The 21758-nt window shown below is 38.1% G+C and overlaps 1 protein-coding gene across 1 annotated transcript; it reads left to right on the forward strand.

Moving 5' to 3' along the window:
• Nucleotides 1-473: 473 nt before the first annotated feature.
• LOC130077406 (asialoglycoprotein receptor 1-like) lies at nt 474-20506 on the forward strand. Its single transcript, XM_056242647.1, has 10 exons — nt 474-604; nt 7529-7615; nt 7768-7938; nt 12732-12827; nt 17578-17676; nt 17819-17911; nt 18150-18209; nt 18783-18934; nt 19022-19131; nt 20353-20506. The coding sequence occupies exons 1-10, from the start codon at nt 481-483 to the stop codon at nt 20492-20494; spliced, it is 1134 nt and encodes a 377-aa protein (XP_056098622.1). The 5' UTR covers nt 474-480; the 3' UTR covers nt 20495-20506.
• The last annotated feature ends 1252 nt before the right edge of the window (nt 20507-21758 follow it).

Raw genomic sequence — 21758 nt, forward strand, 5'->3', positions numbered from 1 at the left:
ACTGTAAGCGGGGCGTCCTACGAACTCCTGTGACAGTCTTGAAGCTGAACTTCTGCTGATGAAACTGCAAACTATTCAGTAAATCTTTTCTTTAATTTATTATAATTCTGACTCCGGGGCTTCATTCAACATCTGGTTCTGGGTCTTTAAATGTTTACCCCTAACACAACAATAATACAACAATGCATTGACTTTTTCTTTTGTTACTTATAAGTACTTTTAAAAATGAGTACTTCTGTACTTTTACTCAAGTAAAAATCGGTCTTTACAACTTTTACTTGTAACAGTAATATTTGACCAGTAGTATCTGTACTTTCACTCAAGTAGGGAAGTTGTGTGCTTTGTCCTCCTCTATGTTTAGCTGATGTGTTTCTGCAGAATAACTTGTTACAGGTCAATATTCTTTGAAATGAGGAACGGAAAGTCCTGTGTTATTATACACTAATGCCCCGTTTACTGTCATTGCAGGAGCTGTTTCAAATGTGTTTTGGATTCTCTAGGAAGCAAGTAGCTGCAGTTATGATGGTCTTTAAGAGAACTGATAGTTCTGAAGAAATCCTGAAAATGGACATGGAATATGAACGGAAGACGACATTTAGCAAAGGTTTGCTATGATACTAAATTGTATTTGATACTGAAAGATGTGTTTGTGTTGTATATGAGAAAGAGTTTCAGTTAGTTGTACAACTATCTTCAATGCCTGCTTACACTTTATAATCTCTTTAAATTATTTTATACATTATGATGCTTAACAAAGAATGATTATAACATTTGATTCATTATTCAAATTTGAATGCATATTAACTATTGATCTGAACATTGAGTTTGTTAAAGACTACTGTGAACATTTTGAACAAAGATACGGATACCCTAATGGGACATGGTGATTGAAAAAATATGAGATGTGAAGGAAAAATATTTTAATGCTTTCGCGTTCCCCCGAAAAACTTTGCGTTTGCTCACAAAACCTTTGCATTCCTTCGCAAAAACGTTTGAGTTCCCCCGAGAAACTCAAAAGAACTCAAGGTTTGCAAGCGAATGCAAAGTTTCTCAGGGGAGCGCAAAACATTTGCAAGAGAACATAAAAGCATAGACTTATTATTTTTCTGTACAAAACTTCTTAAAATAGACAGATGAGAAAGAGTCCTTGAGGAACCAGACTCATCAGGCTTAAAGGCGTGGTTGATTATGATTTCACTTTTCTAACTTTAGTTAGTGTGTAATGTTGCTGGTTTAGCATAAACAACATCTGCAAAGTTACGACGCTCAAAGTTCAAAGCAATGGGAGATATTTTCGGTAACACTTTATTTCTATAGTCCACTTTAGACATTCTACTAACTATAAGTAACTTTGCAGCTACATGTGAACTAGCTGTCATTAAAGGATTAGTAGAATGTCTGCTTAATATCTGCTAAAACTTTATTTTGATGCTCCCCCAACATACATTCACCTGACTATAAGTAACTTGGCAACTACAAGTCAACTTATTCTCCTAACCCGAACCCTAACTCCTAACCCTAACCTAACAGTCTACTACAGTCTACTGAATTGAATTAAATTTTATTGTCGAGGATAACCCCTTGAGATGAAACATCTCGTTTTCGAGGGGGTCTTCGAGACAAAGACAAAGATAATACAGCACAAATACATTCACCTAAAGGATTATTAGGAACACCTGTTCAATTTCTCATTAATGCAATTATCTAATCAACCAATCACATGGCAGTTGCTTCAATGCATTTAGGGGTGTGGTCCTGGTCAAGATAATCTCCTGAACTCCAAACTGAATGTCAGAATGGGAAAGAAAGGTGATTTAAGCAATTTTGAGCGTGGCATGGTTGTTGGTGCCAGACGGGCCGGTCTGAGTATTTCACAATCTGCTCAGTTACTGGGATTTTCACGCACAACCATTTCTAGGGTTTACAAAGAATGGTGTGAAAAGGGAAAAACATCCAGTATGCGGCAGTCCTGTGGGCAAAAATGCCTTGTTGATGCTAGAGGTCAGAGGAGAATGGGCCGACTGATTCAAGCTGATAGAAGAGCAACTTTGACTGAAATAACCACTCGTTACAACCGAGGTATGCAGCAAAGCATTTGTGAAGCCACAACACGCACAACCTTGAGGCGGATGGGCTACAACAGCAGAAGACCCCACCGGGTACCACTCATCTCCACTACAAATAGGAAAAACAGGCTACAATTTGCAAGAGCTCACCAAAATTGGACAGTTGAAGACTGGAAAAATGTTGCCAGGTCTGATGAGTCTCGATTTCTGTTGAGAGATTCAGATGGTAGAGTCAGAATTTGGCGTAAACAGAATGAGAACATGGATCCATCATGCCTTGTTACCACTGTGCAGGCTGGTGGTGGTGGTGTAATGGTGTGGGGGATGTTTTCTTGGCACACTTTAGGCCCCTTAGTGCCAATTGGGCATCGTTTAAATGCCACGGCTACCTGAGCATTGTTTCTGACCATGTCCATCCCTTTATGGCCACCATGTACCCATCCTCTGATGGCTACTTCCAGCAGGATAATGCACCATGTCACAAAGCTCGAATCATTTCAAATTGGTTTCTTGAACATGACAATGAGTTCACTGTACTAAAATGGCCCCCACAGTCACCAGATCTCAACCCAATAGAGCATCTTTGGGATGTGGTGGAACGGGAGCTTCGTGCCCTGGATGTGCATCCCACAAATCTCCATCAACTGCAAGATGCTATCCTATCAATATGGGCCAACATTTCTAAAGAATGCTTTCAGCACCTTGTTGAATCAATGCCACGTAGAATTAAGGCAGTTCTGAAGGCGAAAGGGGGTCAAACACAGTATTAGTATGGTGTTCCTAATAATCCTTTAGGTGAGTGTGCATTCACTCACACTAAAGCTCTACCTCATCCCGCCTCTCCCGGCCCAGCCGACCCACCCGGCCCACCAACTCCTTATTGGAAACAAACCGATAAATTAAACATATTGCAGTATTAAGATGCATAACAACATTGTCATTTAGCCCTTACATACACATATGTCTATACATACATACATACATAATGTATACGCATACCTCCACCCATACTCGCATATGTACACATAAATAAATAAAAAATAAGTATCCCAGATATAAAGGGTATAAAAAACAAAAAGTCCAGTCACACATGAGGAAAACATTTACAGCAACAGTTTGCTTGTAAGTAAGTAAAGAGAGATATTTTGAAGGAACACAATGATGTGACAGATCTTAGAGACCCAGGCAGGCTATTCCAGTCTGAGGGGGCTTTGAATTTAAAGGCACGTCTACCACTCTCTTTGAAGATGTTTGGCACAATGAAGGAGAGATATTCAGTGTGTCTCAATCTATAGCTGGGTCTATATGGAATTAAATATTCCTTCAGGTAAGAAGGATAATTATAATACAGTGATACTGTCTTCTGGCTTTTGGTGATAATAAGTTCAGTGAGTCGTACATTACACAGTGGTGAGTAGTAAAAGGACATCTCAGCACAAATCTACATATATTATTGAAAGCAACATTCAATGCCTTCAAGTTTGATTCCGATGTGTTTTGATAGACAATGTCCGCATAGTCTAATATGGGAAATATTAACTGTGACACAATTCTTTGTCTAATCAGTTGAGTGAAACAGTTAAAGCTGCTGTAGGTAACTTTTGTAAAAAATATTTTTTACATATTTGTTAAAACTGTCATTATGTCCTGACAGTAGAATATGAGACAGATAATCTGTGGAAAAAAATCAAGCTCCTCTGGCTCCTCCCAGTGGTCCTATTGCCATTTGCAGAAATACACGCTCCCGGTCAGAAACTACTAATCAGAGCCAGGAGGAATGTCTTAGCAGTGTCAATCACTCTCGTGTACGTGCTGATCACACCCCTCTCTTACACAGCGCGAGCCGTCGTTCAAACTCAAGATTGCCGGCATGCTGCAGCTGTGCTTATGACGGAGAAACAACCTAAACTGCCAATTCTCGAGTGACACCTGCTCATAAAACAAAGAGGTAAAGGGAAAAAGACTGATGACGATAAACAAGCGAAAAAGAAAGAATTACACAGAGCCCATTGACTCGGTGTCAAAACTCTAGTCGCATAACATGTAGATAAAATGTCACGCACTCTGCTAAGCAACAATTGAAATCTGCTAATTCACTGGCTTGTCATGTTGCTGAAATAATGTACTAGCACACCTTATCTAGCATTATATATCGCTAGAATAATTACTTTTTTAATTACCGTTATATTAACGTTATCTTACTAGCTATTTATAACTTATAGAAAGAGTGCAACGTTATAAAGTTACATGTAGGCTATTGCAAAATACATAATGATTTGAGGACCAAGTTTGTAGTCAAAGTATGGGCAGGCCATAGTCAATGTAAAGCATATTGTTGACGTTTAGTCCCTATTAGTGAATGTGCCATATAACTTTTTATCCGCTGTTATCGGTGGCCCTGTTTACTAGCCTGCGCGTTCACGACAGGCTCCGCTGTGGAGGACGAGCTGTGGAGGGAGGGCTGTAGCGCAGCAGAGAGCAAGGGGGCGGGACCTGTCAGTTGTGCTTGTTCAAATTTTCAGGCTAAGTCAACGTTTTCTCAAAACTCCCTTCTGCAGCTTTAACCTTGACTGATATCCAAGGGGCATGTTTATCAATTACTTTAAGCACTTCTGTATAGAAAAAATCCCAAGCATCTTCAACAAAAGGAAAAAGGTTAAACCTGTTCCAATTTATATCTAATAAATCTTGGATAAAAAACTCAGTGTTAAAATGTTTACTCTGCCTTACCCTGATCACCCTGGGTGGTAGGCGTGGTATTATAATTTTCCATACACAGAAAACCATGGAATGATCACTAAAGCAATCGGGTATAACACCAGTTTCAGTAATTCTGTTAGAGTGGGTGACCAAAATCCAGTCCAGCAAAGATTTGGATCTGTGGTCAACCCGAGTAGGTTCTCTGATTAGTTGAGTCAGATTTAAGCTTTCAAAATAATTTCTATCATTTAGAGATGAACGATCTAACCAGTTAATGTTAAAATCACCAAGGATAATCATCTCGTTTGAGCTACCCACAGATTTTATAGTAGTGCCTATGCAGTGTATTGACTCTGTAGGGGAGTTTGGAGGTCTGTAGATTTTCCCTATAATCAGCTGTTTATTTACGTGAAAACTAATTTTAACAAAAAGACATTCAAAGTATACAGGGTTTTCCTCAGGGGCTATAAACTCAGATAATAAATTTGAGGAGACATAAGTGGCTAACCCTCCTCCACGAGTACCCCTATCAGCTCTATACAAAATATACCCATCCAGTTTAATTTCCTCATCTGATATGTTTTTATTCAACCAGGTCTCAGACAGTGTTATAACATTTGGTTTATTATAGACCAACCAGGCCCTTAAGAGATCAATTTTATGTGGCAAGCTCCTTAGGCAAGGCAAGGCAAGGCAAGGCAAGGCAAGGCAAGTTTATTTATATAGCACATTTCATACACAATGGTAATTCAAAGTGCTTTACATAGAAAACATTCAAATCAAAATAAACATAAACCACTTATGTTCAGATGAATAACAAAAAAGCCTTTACCCATGTTGACTATTCAGGGACATAGGAAAAAGGATTAAGGGGTTTGGGGGTTGGGGGGAGAGAGCAAAAGTGAAAGAGAGCAGCATACACGCACACACCCACACACAAACGTGTGCAGACACACACGCGAACACACACAATCACAAACTGGCTAGGCCAAAACATAACAAAATACAGATACAGTTTGCTAAGTTTCTCAATAGAATTATGTGAAGTGAAAGGTTAATGTTGAGAAGAAATAAAATAAAAACATGCAGAAATAAACATTTGAGTCAAATAAACATTTGAAACTGAATCCCAGCCATTAATGGTATAAAATAGAGTAATGTATTGGCCGATATCATTATAAACAAGTAAAATAAAAACCTACAAAACCGGAAACGGCCAAAATGAGCCGAATCGGCCCGAGAGACAGGTAGCTCACTTCAATAAATGTATTGCCTTTCATGCCACAAAATAACAACAGCTACTAATACTCTAATGAGAGATAGTTGACGTGTAGTTGAAAAGTTACTTAGTAGAATGTCTAAAGTGGACTATCGAAATAAAGTGTAACCATATTTTCTTTTAAAGAAATTGCTTTTTAAGGACTACAACAAACGGCTGGTAGGGACTACACGACATTCCTCCCAAGCTATTGACATCACTAACCCTAAAATTTACATAAACTCCGCCCCCAGAACACAATTTATAGATTATAATGACAGAATATGCTAATCAATGACTAAGATAGACACATAAGCAACATAAATTCATCAACTAACATTCAGAAATGTCCTGTTGCTTCTACATGTTGTCACTTCTTCTTGAGTCTCTCCATCTTTCTCCGACTCTGGTTTGAGCATAAAAGGCTACAAGTTTTTGAAATGTTCAGTGTGTGTCTGTGTGAGGTAATCTGAGCTGCTAACACAAGGGGCCCTATTTTAACGATCTGAAACCCAAGTATCAAGCGCAAAGCGCAAGTAACTTTGTGGGCGTATCCCGGGCACTGTTGCTATTATACCGGCGGGATAAATGACTCTTGCGCTCGACGCAAATCTAAAAAGGGTTGGTCTGAAGTAGCTTCATTATTCATAGGTGTGGTTTGGGCGTAACGTGAAATAAACCAATCAGAGCGTCATATCACATTCCCTTTAAGAGCAGGCGCGCTTGTTCCATGGCGGATTGTTATTATAACGGCGGATTTGCCAGGCGCGCGCCAGGAGCGGTTCACAGCCGTCAGCCGAGGAGACCGGCGTTCTCGTCAGGGCCGTAAAAAACACAGAGAAGTGACCTTGTATGGGGACGGAGAAACCCACCCAAATTAGCTTCGGTTAAACAGGCATATAATAATTTGGGTAAATGTGTAAGCTAGATTTATGCCTATTTTTTTCACATCTTCATGGACACAACAATGATTTGCATTTAAAGGGATTTGCATTTAAAGGGACTCACCCTCAAAAAGTGACAATTTTAACATGCTATAAAAAAATATCTGTGGGTTATTTTGAGCTAAAGCTTCACATAAACACTTATTTTACATCTTGTGAAAATGGCATTATACCACCCCTTTAAGCCTTGTCTGTGAAAGCGGAGGATAAAGTGTTATTTATTAAGGTAGTGATTAATTGTAAACCTACTAATTAAATTTTAAGCTTTGGAGTTCATCCTACAACAACCGAATGGATGCAGGCGTGAAGTGTTTTTTAAAATACCTGATATTTCCTGATCATATTGCACATCACATTTACATTTATGCATTTGGCAGATGCTTCATCCACATTGCATTCACGATAGACATTTTTATCAATCACTTTCCCTGGGAATTGAGCCCATGATGTTGATGTTGCTACTGCTGTGAACTACTGTTTAAGGAACAAGAAGGCTGTATTGCTTTAAAGAAATAAAAGAAAGTAGAATGTTATTTCTCATGGTGTGTTGTTTTCTGCAGGTCGTCCATGTAGCAGAAAAACTGGCATCTTTGTGCTTCTAGGAACAGTCTGCATGATTATTTTCATCATCATGACTTCTGTGATCTGTGAGTGGTTAACATCATACTTTGAAAGTGTTGCGTTGTAAAATATTTGCATTTTAAAAAGGGAGTTATGCAAAAAATAAAACCTAATAGTGGTATGCATGTTTACAGCCTTTACATTATGCAGATTACAATATATATATATTTTTTCACAGTTTTTCATCAACAAAGAACATTCTCAGTGCTGGAGAGTTGGATGAACATTCATAGTTCCAATCAAACTTCAGTCAAACCTCAAGAAAAGAATATTGAGACCTTGATGACCAATCTTGCCTCTTCATTGAGTTCAATCACATCCAAACAAGAGGAAAACCAACAAAAGCTGGGTGAGATTACATTTTTTTATTATGTACTGTACATTTAAATACTCCGAAAGCAACACATGTGTCAGGATTGAGTTGTGTTTTGTGTTAGTTTCATTCCTGTGTGTTTGTTTCATGTGATTCAGTTCAGTTTAGTCTTAAGGTCCTTGCACACTGATTTTGAAATTCTTGTCAGAAACTTTCGTCCGTCATAAAATATTCAGATCGGGTTTGATTTTCTGTGTTTTTCGCATCCGAATCAAGCATTTTGAGAGGTGTTTTGACAATTCAGAGCCACTGAATGACGAATACGAAAAAATGCATATGAAAATTTCGGGCTCAGGACCTTCAGGTCGGCCTACGTTTACACAACAACAATATAGTAATTAAAACAGAGAAGTCCTTTGAGTTTTCTGAGACGACACCATTGTCGAAACGATCCCCATTCACAGTGATCCGTGAAAATGACTAAAAACGCTGTATTCTGCTGCCAGGCCATTAGATGGTCATCATTTTCAGTTTAACTTTTTGTTGTTTACACAGAGACCATTTTCAAAAACTTCCACTTTGAAACCCATTTTCAAAGGTTTGCGTTTTCAGGCACCCAAAATGCCGTTGTCGTGTAAACGAACTGCCAAAACGCCTAAAAAGTTTTTAGTTGAAAACTGTGTCGTGTAAACAGCCCCTCTATTACCTCCCAGTTCGTCTCCTTGGTTACTGATTATGTTCAGCTGTCTGTCATTAAGTTTCACTGTGTATTTATACTCGTTTCATTCAGGCCTTGTCCACACGAACACGGGTATTTTTATAACCGTGACTTTTTTTACGCGGTTCGCCCGTTCGTCCACACGCAAACGCAGTATCAGGTCACTGGAACCGAACATTTTTGAAAACCCCTGCCAGGGTGAGGATTTTCAGAAACGCCGGTTACAGTGTTGTCGTGTAGACAGTAAAACCGGAGTTTTTGCCTTGCGACGTCAGAGTGTGTGCCGTTATCCGCTGTGTTTGACGTCAGATTGTGCGCCGCTGGCGCTGACGGCTTCTGATTGGCCAACGTGGCTTTACGGTTAGGGTTATATCGCCGCCTGCTGGTGTGGCATGCTCTTGACGGCGCTTGATAGCGTGTTTTTGCGTTTTCATGTAGACGGAGATTTTTTCAAAAACGCAGGAGGAAAAACTCCGGTTAAAAAAATACCCGTGTCCGTGTGGACATGGCCTCAGTTCATCGTCGGTTCTCGTCTGTAGTGTGAGTAGTTTATGTGATCATTAGAGCCCAAGCCCTGAAAGGGCGAAGTCCCTATTGGTTTCCTTAGGATAATTTTTTTTCAATTTTTCTGTCAAACTTTCGGGCACTTTTGGGGCCCTTAACGTGCTCGAAAACTCTTAAAACTTTGCGCACGGGTCAGAACCCGCGGCCATCAGGGCCGGGCTGAAGCTGGTACCCGGGCGTGGCAGGGGGGCTCGACAGCGCCCCCTGGAACGGGGTCCGAAAACTTGGTCCATAAATCAAACACGCTTGCATGTAATAATATGAAACTCAGTACACATATAGATCTCATCGGTTCATATATCCTTCATACTCTTACTTTTTATCCCAGATTTAGATTAACCATTTCACTGCTGTGTGGTTTGGCCTGCATTAAAAAAGAGAATAAATGTCTTAAGTTTAAAAAAAAATTAAATACGTTTTTTTAATAAAGTAAAGGCATATAACCAGTTTAATTGTAGTGCATTGACAATAGTTTTATATAATTAGTTTATTAATTAAATTAACTTGGTCCATAAACTTGGTCTGAAAATTTGGTCCATAAATCAAACACACTTGCATGTAATAATATGAAACTCGGTACACATATAGATCTCATCGGGCCAAACAACTTTAAGCCAGCCCAACAGGAAGTCGGCTATTTTGGTCTGAATGTGGATGTTTTGCAAAACCAGCCTCTACATTTTTACTCACTCCTCTTAAGTGGTTTATTTTATTCCCACCAAACTTTTTCAACATGATGAAAATACATTAAAGACGCTAAATTGTTAACGGATATTGAATATCTCAAACGGTTTTGCTATGGCGAGGGATTATGTCAAAAAAAGAATCAGGAAACGTCTCACATCTTCTAAAAATGTCATTATACAGCATTTATTTTTATATAAAATTAAACAAACATTAGAACTAAACTCATTTCATTCTGTTTTTTTTTTTTTCAATTCAAGAAGTATGACAAAGTTTAAAACAGGCTATTTGGTGCTATTTGGTTAAACAAAAAATCATAAATGGGGCTTTACTGCCCTCTTGTTTCCAAAATTATATCAACATAGTACATAAAACTTTTTTATCAGGTAGCCTATGGCTATTGTATATAAATATATTAGGTATGTAACTTCGAGGATATGTTCCCACCGGTTAATCGGCTTCGAGGATATTTTCCCACCGGTTAATCGACGTGTGACACCAGCGATGGCTTTTAAATTGCTAATATAAAAGTGAAAGTAAAGTACGGACGTCCGCACAGGATAATGGTGGTGCTCGCAGAGTGCTCGAATGAATTCCTATGGAAGTAGAAATGAAAAAACGTTCGCTTTGTTGTTCTCGCTCCTCGCCATGGATGTCGTTATGAATGCCAGTGCAGCCGCATACTTTTAAGTGTCACTTTAAAATAAGCGCAATATCGGGCGATTGCTTGAACTGTGAGTTCAATAGCCTATTATTTTTCACGGAAAACACAACAACAAAAGAGTACAATAACAGATTCGCTTAAATAGGCGCTTTTACACAAAATATTCCGTCATCATCTTTTCAGTCAGCTCTTCACTCTCGTGACTAATGAAATTTGACACCGGTTGCTGATCTTTGCTGCCTGCAACTTTCGTTCAGCTCACAATTTAGTAAGCAAACACGTTCAGGTTTTAATTGTAGTGACTAAATGATTTTATTAACACACACACACACACACACACATCAAATTGACGGTGGGGGACAACAATTGTATATTTAAATCTGCATATTGTAATATCTGCAGGGCACCCCTAGTCTAGTCTTATTAAATGTATGCTTCATCTTTCATTTTTAATTTGTAAATTTGATCAATAAATTCAATTATTTAGAATAATAAGACACTATGGCTGTTACCCTATGTAGGGCTGATCAAATTAAATCGTTTACACTGAAAAATAACAATGCATTAAATAATGTTACGAGATTGTTTTAAATATGAGTTAATTAACAATCGTTGGAAAGAATGATACTTTTAAACATATCACTAAACCGTCATTAGGTGTCGCCAGGCGACCGTCTTAATGAGTGAGTCATTGATTCATTCGTTCAAACAATTCGTTCGAACGACTGAATCATTCATGAATGAGACAGATGTTTATGGATTGGTCATTGAATTGAGTCAACCGATTCGTTCAAAATGCTGAATCATTCAGTAATGAGAACGCGTTGCTGTGAGATGCTCGATGGTTCTGCTGTGATCTTTGTTTAACTATTTTCGCTGCTGAAACAGAAAAAAAGTCAATATTGCATCTAAAATGTAAGTGTCTTGACTTGTGTGTGTGTGTGTGTGTGTGTGCACGTGTGTGTGTGTGTGTGTGCGCGTGTGTGTGTGTGATTGTGTCTGTTACAGTGACGAGTTTAACCCTTGTTAAAGTTTAAGGCCTTGTCTTTTTGGATATATCTTTTTTTTATTACAAAATATGCATACAACCCATATATTTTAAATGCATTGTTTGCTTTAAATTAAATTAAGATTGTATGCTTGGTAATTGAACCTGAATGAATTTAAAATAAATGTGCTATATTTCAGATCAATATTATATTTGTTTTCCTTAAAATTTTAACTAACACTAACTTTATTCTCATCTGAATTATAAATAATTTATTTCTGTATAAAATAAAAACTTTTTTTTTCTTTTTTAATCAATGTAGAATGTGTAACTGAAAAATAAACAGATTAGTGCTCTGTTTGAGGACAAGAAATGAAAACCAATGCAATATGATGAATGTCCAAAAGATGGCACCCACAGACCGTTTTTAAATGAGGTTGGATAAATATTGTTTTGCTTTTAAACTGTGTGTGTGTTTAAGTGATTTTGGTTGGGTGACAGTTTTAGGTTACAGTTTGACAAGAGTTTATAGTTTGACAAAAACACAATGTTGTGTTTTATTGCGAGTGTACACAAATATTAGTAAACACTTTGCAGTTTGAATAATGTCCTGTATGAACAAAAGGACGGAGTATGTTTTTATGTCTCCATTGTTCAATCACACCTCACACACACACACACACACACACACACACACACACACACACACACACACATTATTATTCTAATCAGATCAGGCAAGTAATATTCTGTCTTGAATATATTGTCTTGAATTAAAAAATATATATGTATAAATATATATTTATGTATGTATATGTTTATATATATATATATATATATATATATATATATATACTGTATATATATATATATATATATAAATATAGCTGCGAGCAGCGATGAAAGGGCCAAAGCCGGCGGCACCACCACCCCGGTGCCTTTAGGTAATTAAAGGCACTGGGGTTGCGGTGCCACCGGCTTGGGCCAGTCATCGATGCTCGCAGCTATATTTCTCTGTGTCATCTATGTATTATCTTAATGTTTATTAAAGAAAGTTTGCATTGATTTTCATCATCTTCATTCTGTGAACTACAACATCTGTTGCTGACAACATGAATATGATCATCTAAATATAGAGAATTTTTTGTTCAACCAGGACACAACTGTGTATTTCTGACTGTAATAGCAGGACTCATTTTACTTTTTCACAGAGCGCCAGCAGGGTCTGTCACACACTGAAGTGAAGAGTTTGATGAACAGTTTGAGTTCTGCTGTATCAGCGCTGACATCCAAACTGAATGACGCAGGTCTGCAAAATCTGATCATTTAAAGAAGAAACCATAAGAAATACTTTTAAGAGCAAACTTTCATATTCTTGATCGTTTATCAATCATATATATATATATATATTCCTTTCACAGTTGGCAACCAGGTGCAGAAACAGAATGAAACACAAAAAATATTAGACTATTTAAAAACCGCTGTTACATCTCTACAGTCTGATCTACAAAACAAGCAACGTGACTTTGGTAAGACAGAGGCAAAATTAATATGAATTTTACATTTAATAAGTTATTATTTAAGTTATTTCATGTGTTAATAAGACCTTATAGTGAACATGTAATTTTCTTCTTATGCTCTCTTTTAAAATATCTCATATAACATTCACTGTATCTGGTTATGATACTTTGGGCCACATTCAAATCTCAGCATGTTTTCTTATTGGCGACCCCACCGGTCACAATTGTGACCGCAGCTTTTTTCTTATTTCTGGAAGCTCTAAAAATGTTTTTATTGACTTTGGGCAAGAAATTCAACTTTTAAATGACAAAATAGATTGTCTTGATTAAAATCAATTAATGTCATGTGACTAGTGTGAAAGGTCACATGACCAGATCAGTTCACTTCCTGCTTGCACATCTAGAAGAAGATGTCTTCCTCAGACTACTACAAAAAGTAGTATATAAAACATCTTAATTTACAAATAGAACTATCATATTTTGTACATATAATCTTTAAAGGGTCTACTACTGATATATTTTGAGAATTATAATTATACTAAGACTTGTAAATTTGTTTACGGTCACAATTGTGACCGGTAGTATAACACAGTGCTTCAATTGAAAACAGAGGTATTGGCTGGTATTGGCAGGTTCTGGCAATCCTACACTGAACATGCCACACCTGTGAGGGGGATGGATGATCTTGGCAAAAGAGAAGTGCTCACTAACACAGATTTAGACAGATTTGTGAAGAATATTTGAGAGAAATAGGCCTTTTGTGTACATAGAAAAGGTCTTAGATCTTTGAGTTCAGCTCATGAAAAATGGGGGCAAAAACAAAAGTATTGCGTTTATAATTTTGTTCAGTGTAGTGATGAGTGTCCCAGAAACGGTCAATGTGCTGGACCTTCTTGACGTACGTGACCCCCTTCCCCCCACCCCAAATTGAAAGTGACTGTGATAGTGATGGCTCAGATAGGGAGTACCAGGGTGAAACAGCCCATTTGCCAAGTAGACTATTGAATGGCGATGCAGAGGTGAATTATCTGGAGGATTGGGCAGATGTTCATGAGAACCAATTGGTGTGCTCCACACATGACCACAAACAACCCTTTCTACAATGTACGGCCCATCTGCAGTGCACTGAATGAGTGAACACACATCTCCCTGAAACTGGCCTAGGACAGGGCCCAAGTGTAGTCATGGTCTAGGCCATACGGGTCTAGCCGAACAAGCAGAAGTCCAGGGTGTAACTTTGTACATGACAACCTTTTCACCTCACTAAGCCTTCTTCACGAAATGACAAAACGAGATATTGGATGTCTTTGGAATGAATTGTGTCAATAGGTCTAATTGAAGAATTTGAATGAATTCTGACTATGTTGTTTCCCACCGGTCACTATTGTGACCGAGTATAAAACCTAATATTTCACTAACTTAACCAACATAAAATCAAAAAAGGCATAATGTTTGAGTGTTAGGGAGGTCTAAGGAGTAAAATGCATGTACTCAAGTTGCAAGAAAAAATTTGGGATTAAACGGGTTAACACTGAATATATTCCCAAGAATTTAAATTGCAAGGATTGATATAGGGGACAATATTAATATTTAAAGTTCGATGAAGTGCATAAAGTACAAAGAGAGGTTAGCATGTACTATCAATGAACAATACTTCTAAAGCATTTATTAATCTTAGTTAATATTAATCATTGTTAACATTAGTTAACTAATGTTAACATTAGTTAATTCACTGTGAACTAACATGAATATTAATATTTTTATTAAGCAACACTTAAGGTGAAGTAAGCAATTTCTGAGAAATGCTGCTAAAAGTAGATTATACAGAGCACCACAACACACTTGTAGGGGGTGTGTCCACTAATAATGGGGTAGGAGAGAGAGTTAGCCAACCAGCAGTAGGGGGTGTGTCCACTCATGATGGGGGAGGAGAGAGAGTTAGCCAACCAGCAGTAGGGGGTGTGTCCACTCATGATGGGGAAGGAGAGAGTGAGCCAATCAGTAGTAAGGGGTGTATCCACTCATAATGGGGGAGGAGAGAGAGTGAGCCAATCAGCAGTAGGGGGCGTGTCCACTCATGATGGGGAAGGAGAGAGTGAGCCAATCAGTAGTAAGGGGTGTATTCACTCATAATGGGGGAGGAGAGAAAGTGAGCCAATCAGCAGTAGGGGGCATGTTCAGTCATAATGGGGGAGGAGGAGAGAGAGAGAGCCAATCAGCAGTAGGGGGCGTGTCCACTCATAATGGGGGAGGAGGGAGAGAGAGCCAATCAGCAGTAGGGGGCGTGTCCACTCATAATGGGGGATTAGGAGAGAGAGAGCCAATCAGCAGTAGGGGGCATGTCCACTCATAATGGGGGAGGAGGAGAGAGAGAGAGACAATCAGCAGTAGGCGGCGTGTCAAGTCAAGTCAAGTCACCTTTATTTATATAGCGCTTTTTACAATACAGATTGTATCAAAGCAGCTTCACATTGATAACATGAAAATAATACAACAAAGTTTGTGGCTAGAAGAAAATTGCGTCATCATCCACCTTAGGTAGATCAATAATATTGTTGAATATTTAAATGTCCCCAACTAAGCAAGCCAAAAACCAAGGCAACAGTGGCAAAGAACCAAAACTCCATCAGGTGACAGAATGGAGAAAAAAACCTTAGGAGAACCCAGGCTCAGTCGGGGGCCAGATCTCCTCTGGCCAACGAGCGAACAGTGTATGATTATGATTCAGGCAGCATTACAGGTCAGAAGTCAGATTGGATCAGAACATTCAGAATATTATCCAGTTCCATCTGGTTGGAATTCGGAGTCATCACGCCGGTATGGAGACGAGTTTGTTGAGGACACGTGTCCACTCATAATGGGGGAGGAGGAGAGAGAGAGAGAGAGCCAATCAGCAGTAGGGGGTGTGTCCACTCATAATGGGGGAGGAGGAGAGAGAGAGAGCCAATCAGCAGTAGGTGGCGTGTCCACTCATAATGGGGGAGGAGGAGAGAGAGAGAGAGCCAATCAGCAGTAGGGGGTGTGTCCACTCATAATGGGGGAGGAGGAGAGAGAGAGAGCCAATCAGCAGTAGGCGGCGTGTCCACTCATAATGGGGGAGGAGGAGAGAGAGAGAGAGCCAATCAGCAGTAGGGGGTGTGTCCACTCATAATGGGGGAGGAGGAGAGAGAGAGAGCCAATCAGCAGTAGGCGGCGTGTCCACTCATAATGGGGGAGGAGGAGAGAGAGAGAGAGCCAATCAGCAGTAGGGGGTGTGTCCACTCATGATGGGGGAGGAGAGAGAGCAAGAGGGGGATTAGAAGAAAGACTGTAGACAGAGAGATGGCTGAGAGACATTAAAAAAGAGAAAAACTGGAAAATCACTGGAAAAATAAGGGTTATGAACTTATGATCAGGCAAGAGCTTTAGGTCCTGCGTTAATATTAGAGACGTTAGAGAGCAGGAAGGCCTGAAAATGGATGGCGAGGCTGCGTTGTTTCTGCTCCATCTGCAATAATGCTTTGCTTCAGCTATGATAAAGAGACATTTACTCTTGCACTGCGTGCTGCGCGTGCATTTTGGGGGCGGAGCAATAAATAGAAGAGTGTGTTTGTTTGGGTTGATTTCAAATATCAACAGTTTCTCAGAAATCACTTACTGCACCTTTTTACAAAGGTTAAATGCTGTAAAAGTAAAAAATATATTTACTGTTTACATTAATGTTAACAAATCAGATGTTTAATGAACACAGTATGTTATGGAAGCTTCTTTTCCGCCACAGAATAAAACATTTTTTGAAAGATAATTGCGACTTTATTTCTCGCAATTCTGACTTTGAGATATAAAGTCAGAATTGCAAGATATAAACTCGTAATTGCGAGAAATAAAGTCGCAATTATCTTTCAAAAAATGTTTTATTCTGTGGCGGAAACAAGCTTCCATAGTATGCTAAGTTATTGTCTAAGACAAAACTGATATGAGCAGATGTTGATTATGTATTTTTATACTTTCTCATTCACTAAGCCATTATTGCTATGCTCACATTGATCTTGCTGATCCAGTATATTGTATTTATGGCTTTTGTCTCATGTTTAAGAGTCTCTGTCGAGCTCAATGAGTGTCCTGAAGAGTTCAGTGTCAGATCTCTCTTCATCTGTCGCATCGCTTTCTTCTCAACTATCAGTCAGTGAGTAGACACTACATTACATGTGCAATACATACAGCACTCCATTACACTACAAACAGGGCGTGAATTATGGAGTGGGGTGTTTGAAACCCCCAAAGGACACCAAAACAAAAGTATTTAGCATTAAGTCAACAGGTCATGCTAGTATTACATAAGTCTACTATATTCAACATCTAAATGCAACATCTACTTCTTTCCCACAGTGCGGCAGCAGGATATGAAGAGTTTGACTGACAGTTTGAATTCTGCAGTATCAACGTTGACATCCAAACTGAATGATGCAGGTGTTGAAATCATTTAATAATCTCACATATGTATTATCTGTGTATTGAGGAAGATAATTCTTTTAACTGCAACCTTTTTTTCTCCCAGTTAAAACGCAGGACCAGAAACAGACTGAAACCGAACGATCGCTGGACAGTTTGAAGTCCTCCATACAGTCTGACCAACAGAGCAAACAGCGGGACTTCGGTGAGTCAGAAACATACAAAAAACATAAAAGTTTATATGAAGTTATAGGCTTGCATAATATAATTCAAGCCCGTCTCAATAAAAACATCACTGAAACAACATTGCAATATATCATATTTATGTCTTTCATCTCGTGTTACAGAGTCTCTGTCGAGCTCAATGAGTGTCCTGAAGAGTTCAGTGTCAGATCTCACTTCATCTGTCGCATCTCTGTCCTCTAAACAACAGATCTCTGGTGAGTCGAGTGCAATATTGCAATAACTGCATTATGAATGTATAACTGAATCTATTGAATTGATATCTTTTGTTAGGCATGATTTCAGAAATATATAATCATAATTGTTGATTTCATGGACCTGCATGCTGATGCTGACATTATTCTTTACATTGGAAATAATTGGATTGAAATGAAATTCACAGGACACTGACTGCAGAAAGTCTAACAAGGTCTGGTGTGTTTTCTTGTGTTCTAGAGGACAGAGTCATGAACGCTCTGAAGGATCTGAAATCTAACATGAGAAACAAAACAGCAGGTACTGCATCCACACTCTTAACAATAAAGCTTCCAAAAGAAGGTTTTCGCAGCGATTCCATAGAAGAAATATTTTTAGTTCCTCAAAGAACCTTTCAGTGAATATTCTTAAAAGGCTCATTTGTAAAACATTGTAAAAATCTATGAAGAACCTTTTGTGGAATGGAAAGATTCCATGCATGTTAAAGGTTCTTCATAGAACCTTAGATGCCTATAAGCCTTTAAATTTAAGAGTGTAGTGCTACTTTAATATATCGGCCAAATTTTCTTATCGAGCCGATAACGCTAACATTATAAATGGTCATATATCCCAAATTAATTTAATGATGTCTTTACTACCTTTCTGGGCCTTGAAAGTGGTAGTTGCATAGACTGTCAATGTAGATGTCAGATTTCATTAAAAAGATCTTCATTTGTGTTCTGAAGGTGAATGAAAGTCTTATGGGTTTGGAATGACATGAGTGTGAGTTTTTAATGACCGACCGGTCTTTCATTTTCGGGTGAACTGACCCTTTAAATCTGCTCTTATTTAGCATCTTTTCTCTCTCTCTCTCTCTCTCTCTCTCTCACGCAGACGTCCCTGTAACCTGTAAATCTGGCTGGATATTGTTCAAAAGCAGCTGTTTCTTGTTCTCTAATAATAAACTCAGCTGGACTGAAGCACGAGATTACTGCAAAACACAGGGGGCGTTACTCCTCAAAATAGAAGAGGACGACGAGGAGTGGGTGTGTAACGTTCATGGATGCGCATAACATAGCATTTTGATTTTACTTTCTTTTCTTTTTTAAAAATCAGTTTCTATCTCCCCCTAGGCATTTCTAAACAAACATACCATACCCGAGCACTACTGGGTCGGTCTAACGGATCAGGACACAGGCCAGTGGAGATGGGCGGATGACACTCCTTACACAATGAACAAAGAGTGAGCCGATTCGATTTATTGAGACACCTTCAACATTTCTCACATTATCACAGTTTATTCGCTATAGTTAGTTACATAATGTGTTCAGAGACAGGGGTTCTGGTGATAATACGGGCAGCAGAGTTTTGGACCAGTTGAAGTTTATGAATGGACTTGTGAGATCGACCAGAGAGAAGGGAGTTACAGTAATCAAAACGCTGATTTCACGCAGTTGAAAACTGTACAACTTCAGTGGATATTAGATTCAATTCTTTAATTGGATATTATATTTCCTGAGAATAGAACCAAGGGGAAGTAGATAAATTATAAAAAGGAGCGGACCCAGGACTGATCCCTGGGGAACACCACTGGTGACTGGGGAGGGTTGTGATCGAACATTTTTAAGTTGTACAAACTGAAGTTGTACAGTTTAGAGGAACAGTTTAGAAAATGGTAATAAAATATGACAAGAACTCAGAGTTATCAAATCAAAATTAAATTTAACTACACAATTAGATAATACCAGTTTAGCTCAAACAATTACTAAGCAATGATTCATGTTGTTCAGTCTGTGGTGTAAAAAGGTGCATTAGCAATTAAAGAAAAAACACTTAAGAAAACATGATCAGGTCAAAGTGTCTGAATAATTTTTGGTCCCAAATTTTTAATTTTTTTTACTGGTAGTCCATTTTATGAAGAATGTTTGGCCATAATATGTCACAGTTTACCTTTATTCCGCTATCCTCACTTACATAATTTGACTATAGTGTCCTGCACCCACTAGAAAAAAATATATAAAAAATTGTATTTGGTGTCTGAATAATTTTTGGTTTGACAGTATACCTTTTAGAGGTTTAATAACAAATTTTGGCATTACATTTACATGTTTATCCCTAAATATGATCTAATATCCATTTTATTTTCCAAGGCGTAAATTAGATATTTTCTGTGAAGATTTTCTTAGCTGACACTGTGGTCCTTGGTGATTCATATAATGCAAGTCAATGGCTGTCGTCACTTTAAGAGTTAAAAAAACAACAACACACAGGCAAAACAAAAATAATACCTGTGGCTCCTGATGATTCATTGAGGTCTTATAAAGTGAAACAATCGGTCTGTGCAAGAAACTGAACATTATTTACAATTAATGTGGAAGATGTTTTTTGTAGAGATGCCCCTGAAACCATTAGTTATATATGCAGATGGAATGATATGACATTTGTTGGTTGTCATTATTCACAGACGCTGGGATCCCGGGCAGCCGAATGACTGGAAAGAACACGGACTGGGAGAGGAAGGAGAGGATTGTGGGCATTTTAGAAAAAGTGGGAAACTAAATGACAGCCACTGCTCCTGCAAAATTAAATTCATTTGCAGAGTGTAATTCTGAATCTGAAAAGAGCTGTGGTGAAGGGCCTATGGAGTGTTTTCCCAAACTCTGTTTGTTCCGTTTTATTTTTCTGGATTCCATTTTTTTACCCGTTAGAATTTTTTGGACTTCATTTGAATGGTTTAATAAAAAAATTATAATCAAAAAGCATGTCTAATTAATTTAAATCATTTAACAACAATTTATTAAAAGTTTAACAAAAAATGACATGTTTAGGGCCCTATGAAATGTGTTTTATTTTTTTTAACCAAATTCTGTTTTAAGATTCCGTTTTAATGGTTTATTTAAATTCTAATAATCAAACAGCATGTCTAATTAAATTAATTCATAAATACAAATTATTAATTGAAAAAAATATATATGTATGTAATTTTTTTCAGAAATTTCCCAGTAGCACCTCAATGCAGTACATGAGATCCACGGGGAGGAGTCGGATCAAGATCCAAGGGGTGTAGATGGGGAGGATTAGGGGATGGGTTTAGGGATCAGGGGGTGGAGATGGGTAGGTTTAGGTATATGTAAGGTGGGAGGAGTTGGATCTGGATCCGACTCCTCCCCGTGGATTTCATGTTCTGCAGTGAGGACCATCTCAAATTTAAATTCTTAAACATTCCTTAAACTTTGAAAGAAATATACAGCTCACAATATTATCTGCATTAAGCTGAAATCTTAAAAAGAGGTCTGATGAGTATTTTCATGCATCTAAAAGTGGAGACATGATTATTCAGGGTGGACTGAAACGTTATGCTCCTAATAGCATCTGATTGCTTCTGTTCATTTGTGCATTCTGTCTTTATTTGTCTAGCAACTCTTATTAAATTATCCTTAGAACAGTTACAGATCAAGTTTTATGTATGAATTACTCTCGCTTCTCTAATTCAGTATATTTTTACATGTTTGAAAGTCCAAGTTCAGCACAAATGCAGTGTTTTGCTCACTCAGCTAAATGATTTTAGTCTTTCATTAGAAGAGCTATTTTAAATGCTAAAAAGGAAATTCCCCAGAGCCTTCAGACAGAATTAAGACGCACAAGTAAAAAGACCAAATAGCAAGTTAAATGAGACTAAATGAAAACCTAGATCTTCTGGGGGTGGGTGAGGATGTCTTGTAAAACTGGCTATTATTTAAAAATGACCATTAAATTGCATGTTGGCAAATCAACTAATTGCATTCTGTAAAGTAGACATGACAAAAGCGTCATTAAACCTGTCATGAGGAAAATGTATATGCAAAAAAATTAAAATATTTAGCATTAAAT

This window comes from Rhinichthys klamathensis, unplaced genomic scaffold (genome assembly GCF_029890125.1).
Source record: "Rhinichthys klamathensis goyatoka isolate OS25496 unplaced genomic scaffold, OSU_Roscu_1.1 h1tg000738l_1, whole genome shotgun sequence".
Lineage (NCBI taxonomy): Eukaryota > Metazoa > Chordata > Actinopteri > Cypriniformes > Leuciscidae > Rhinichthys > Rhinichthys klamathensis.

Excerpts from the sequence above, each read along its gene's own strand:
- LOC130077406 (XM_056242647.1), top strand. The coding sequence starts at position 481 with ATGTGTTTTGGATTCTCTAGGAAGCAAGTAGCTGCAGTTATGATGGTC. Across the intron at positions 7,939-12,731 it reads GGAAAACCAACAAAAGCTGG|AGCGCCAGCAGGGTCTGTCA; the intron begins GTGAGATTACAT and ends ACTTTTTCACAG. Across the intron at positions 17,677-17,818 it reads GAGCAAACAGCGGGACTTCG|AGTCTCTGTCGAGCTCAATG; the intron begins GTGAGTCAGAAA and ends CTCGTGTTACAG.